At 42.0% G+C, this 4,144-nt stretch overlaps 1 protein-coding gene across 1 annotated transcript in view; it reads left to right on the top strand.

The window, feature by feature from the left end:
• Window positions 1-4,144, top strand: part of TRPA1 (transient receptor potential cation channel subfamily A member 1) — a 45,487-nt gene that overhangs the window by 2,470 nt on the left and 38,873 nt on the right. Inside the window, exons 2-3 of the mRNA XM_023534605.1 lie at window positions 677-836; window positions 3,010-3,185. Of these exons, the coding sequence (XP_023390373.1) occupies window positions 677-836; window positions 3,010-3,185 (336 nt within the window). The remainder of the gene's footprint in view (window positions 1-676; window positions 837-3,009; window positions 3,186-4,144) is intronic.

The raw sequence follows: 4,144 nt of genomic DNA, 5'->3' as shown, positions 1-4,144 counted from the left end.
TCCTGTTCAAGTCCTGACTTTGCCACTTACTGTGTGCCTTTGGGCAAATGATGGAACCTCTCGGTGTCCTGATGTCTAGCCCTAAGTAAGGGCACAATAACGCCAGCTCTTCCTTCCTGCACAGGATGAGGAGGAAGTGAACCTGGCCTTACCTGGCCTGCTGCAGGACCCCAGTGTTAGGAATAAGCATCCCCAGGGGTTGTGAGTGGGGAGCCATTCTAGACACTGGCCAAGTGAGCGACATGACAGTGTTCAGTATGATTGCAGCTCGGGTGTCTGCGGAAGGAAATGCTGAGTAGGAGCTGACCGTAGCAGGAAAGCCAAAGAGAGGACAGTAGCGTGGCTTCCTGGACCTAATCCTTGCATTTGTGAAAATCTTCTTCTATAACCAAACTCCCTCATGCCCGAGTTTATGTACATTGTCACCTGGCAATGGGAAGCCCTCTGTATTTTCACTATACTTATTATTTCTCAGATTGAATCCCTTACGTTTACTTTAAGACTTTTCTGAAGGCCTTTATTTCTACAGCATATACAAGCTTATAATCAGAAAATCGAATAATTTTTAAAATGTACTTGTCAATGTTACCGTACCGTAAGCGTGATAAATAGTTTTGGGTGATAATAACTTGAACAATTACGCTCATTTGAGGTAACTCTTGAAATATATTTCCAGGTGGTTTTTGAAGGAGGCGCAAGTGAATTACATCACTGTATGAAGAAACAAAAGAAGCTGCGCAAATATGATGATGTGGACGCCTCTGCTTTGCATCACGCTGCAGAAGAAGGTCAAGTCGAGCTGATGGAGATGATCGTCAGTGACTCTCCTTGTGAAGGTAACAAAATGTACAATGACGGCTGCCTGTCCATCACCCCATTAGAGTCATCGGGGAGAGCAGTATGAAGTTATTCTAAAGAGAGATTAGCTCCGGATTATCAGAGACCTGAATATCTCACTCACAGTGTGGTGTTCCCTACAGGCCACTGTTCCTGAATTTTTTCCACTGAAATATTGCCAAGGCTAGTGCAGAGATCAAGTGCAACACTGTGTGTGTTGCAAGCACGGGTTTTCTTTGAATTTTTCCAGTAGGTCGTAAAATTTCATATACAGTTTATGTACCCTTCTGTACTATTTCCATTGAGGTCATTCTACACTTAAATTGCTTATCATTGAACAAAACTGACACTCTAAGATGTAGCATACTCCCCAGCCCCAGCCTCGTACACATAGCCTCATTTGAGAAACTCAGCTGTAGTCAGATAAGAAAGGTGGATGCCACTGAGATGTCAGGAGTGAGGTGGCGACGAGGCGTAACCATCCAGAGAAGAGGCGTAAAGAAAACAGGAATATGAGTACGAGCTGTGAGGGGATAAGGAATTTGGTTTCGGTCATTCTGGATTTGAAAGGCCCAGGGAACATCCACCTGGAAATATCCAGCAGACAACTAGAAATATGGAAGGAAAGGAGCCCGCCCTACAGTGCCACTGTCTCATAGGAAGCAGCTGAGAAATGAACGGCAATCCTTCGGGAGACCATACAATTGCCGGTAAAGGGAGCTAAAAAGAGACCAACATTAAGGGTCGGATGGCAGGAAAAGCCAGGAATGATGGGTAAGAGAGTGACGCCACACACAAGGGAGATGTTATTGGGATAGCTGAGGTAGAAGATCGGTTGCCGCAAAGAGATCGATTAGGAAGATCGCAATACACTCTTATATTTGTAAAAATGATTTCTGAAAAGTGGTGGAGATAAAAGCCAAACTCAAATGATTTAATTAGCGAATGGAAGTTTATTTGGAAGTTTAGGCCCCTGTTTAATTAAATTTTGGTGCTGACTAAAGTGCCAAATAAAGTACTTTGTCTTGATCAGACAGAATGGTCAAGGGTGCGGGGAGGGGACGGAGAGGGGAGGGATGTGTGGTTGGGAATGAGGCACTTGAATGAATGAAAGAAAATAATGCAGAGATAAGTTTTAAAAAGGATAGACCTGGCTGCACCGTGGTTCCAGGTACTACAGATGGTCCCCAAATCATTTTTATGAGTGTGTACTTTTCCCTCTCCAGAGACATAAAAATATACTGCCACTAATTAAAGTGGTTGATAAAGCAATCAGTCATGTCTATTTCAGAATAGATATAAGATACTGCAGTATGACACAGCATAAGGTTATGATGAGTTCAGAGGTAAAGAGTACAATACATCGAACTGCAGAAATAGACGGAAGCCATGTGTGAAATCAGGGTCTCGGGCTCTTGTTTGATCTTGTGGTTTATTAGTGGTGTATCTTTTTTCTCGTTAACATTTTTTAAAGCATTGGTAAGGGCCAAGCACTCTGCTAAGATCTTCGAAGACATGATTTGATATACCTCCTAACAACATTGCAAGTAGATACATTTTTCCTTCCTTCCTTCCTTCCTTGCTTCCTTCCTTCCTTCCTCCTCCCCCCCGCCTTTTTTTTTTTTTTTTTTTTTTACCACATTCAAATATGAGAAAACCAAGGTTCAAAGAGGTGAGGCAACTCGCCAAACTCTCCTTACTAGCTGTGATGGCATGAGTTTGAAACTCTTGAGGCTTCAGTGTCTTCATCTTTCTGAAAAACGGTCCTGGTTCCATGTGGGCTGCTGGAGGGTTGAAAGAAATAATGGTTAAATAGAACCTAGTAGAGTGCCTGGCATATAATTATTGCTTTTATTAAGCTCAGTATGTCACAACGATCCCCGAACTCATGCCACGAATGAAAACATGTAGCAATAAGAGGATCTCTTTCTTATCGATACTGTAGGTGGGCATTTAACTCATTTGACAAAGTCAGTGTTGTAATTCTGTGCATCCCCTGCAGGTGTTCATTCGATGTTTCTTGAGAATCAAAACCGTATTTTCATTTTTCATAAGGAAGGTGAAGCCTGTCACAGTAGCGCTTGGCCCTGAGCTTTGAAGGGAATAGGAATGCAGTAGGTGTTCGATCTAATCCAAGCAAACTCTACCTCATGTTTTGGTCTCTTTTTCTAGTGCTGAATGTAATGGACAATTATGGAAATACCCCTCTGCACTGGGCTGTAGTAAAAAACCAGGCTGAAAGCGTGAAGTTTCTTCTTAGCAAAGGAGCCAACCCGAACCTCCAAAACAACAGCATGATGGCGCCCCTGCACCTCGCTGTGCAGGGCGGGCACAATGAGGTGGTGAAGGTAAGCGTGGGCTGCGGCCCGTGTCCAGCTGTCACGGCCTGGGCCACAATGACCAACCTAAGCTGCCACCGCAAATAAAATGTAATAATTACGCTGTTGGCCTTTCTTCTCGCCAACTGATGACCATGATGGTGACGATGACGATGATGATGACGATGGTGATGATGGTGATGATGATGATGATGACAGTCTTATCTTTCTCGAATAGTTCTTATTTACCTAGCATTCTTCTAAGTACGTTATATGTTTTAGGTTTTTTTTTTTTTTTTTTTGATCCTCCGTTAAAAACACTATGAATTAAGACTATTATTATTCCCTTTCATAGCTGAGGAAACTGAGACACAGGGAATTCAATCACTTGCCTAATATATAACTGATGAAAGCAAGAATTAGTAATTTTGTTCTTATCTTTATGGTGGCAAGTTAATACTTTACCACTTTTTTCCCGACTGATTTAATGTTTAAAAGGAAGAAGGTGATGAGTGCCTCAGGGAAGATGGAAAACATAGTTATACTTTACTATTTTAGTTTGAGTGCAGAGTATGCAATAGTCTTAGCAGAGACATTACAATACTATTGGGAAGTTTCTTATTATTTTTTTTTTTTCCAAGGCTTTTTTTGTTTTGAGAGTGAGTTTGTTCAAATAGAGGGAACCCTGGTAAATGCTGAAAGGGTAAGGCTCAGGCCATGGCTTTCATACTATGTCTCAGTGTCACACTAGAAAACACCTATGCTTACGTAAAGAGGAAAGCACTTTACAAATGGATCATGTTCCAGAAGTTCATTTCCGAGGCAGGCAATTTGGAACTTATAATAAATTTTTCCTACAGAAACAATATTGCCAAGTGGTGACTTGGCTATTGTGCCAAGCCACATGTCTTAGTCAGTTTGAGATGCGATAACATAATGCCATAGGCTGGGTGACTTAAACAGCCAACATTTATTTCTCCCAGTTCGGG

The sequence above is a fragment of the Pteropus vampyrus genome, unplaced genomic scaffold, assembly GCF_000151845.1.
Source record: "Pteropus vampyrus isolate Shadow unplaced genomic scaffold, Pvam_2.0 Scaffold127, whole genome shotgun sequence".
NCBI classification, from domain to species: Eukaryota; Metazoa; Chordata; class Mammalia; order Chiroptera; family Pteropodidae; genus Pteropus; species Pteropus vampyrus.
Note: the sequence above shows the minus strand (reverse complement) of the source record. Positions and strands in the feature narration are given on the sequence as shown.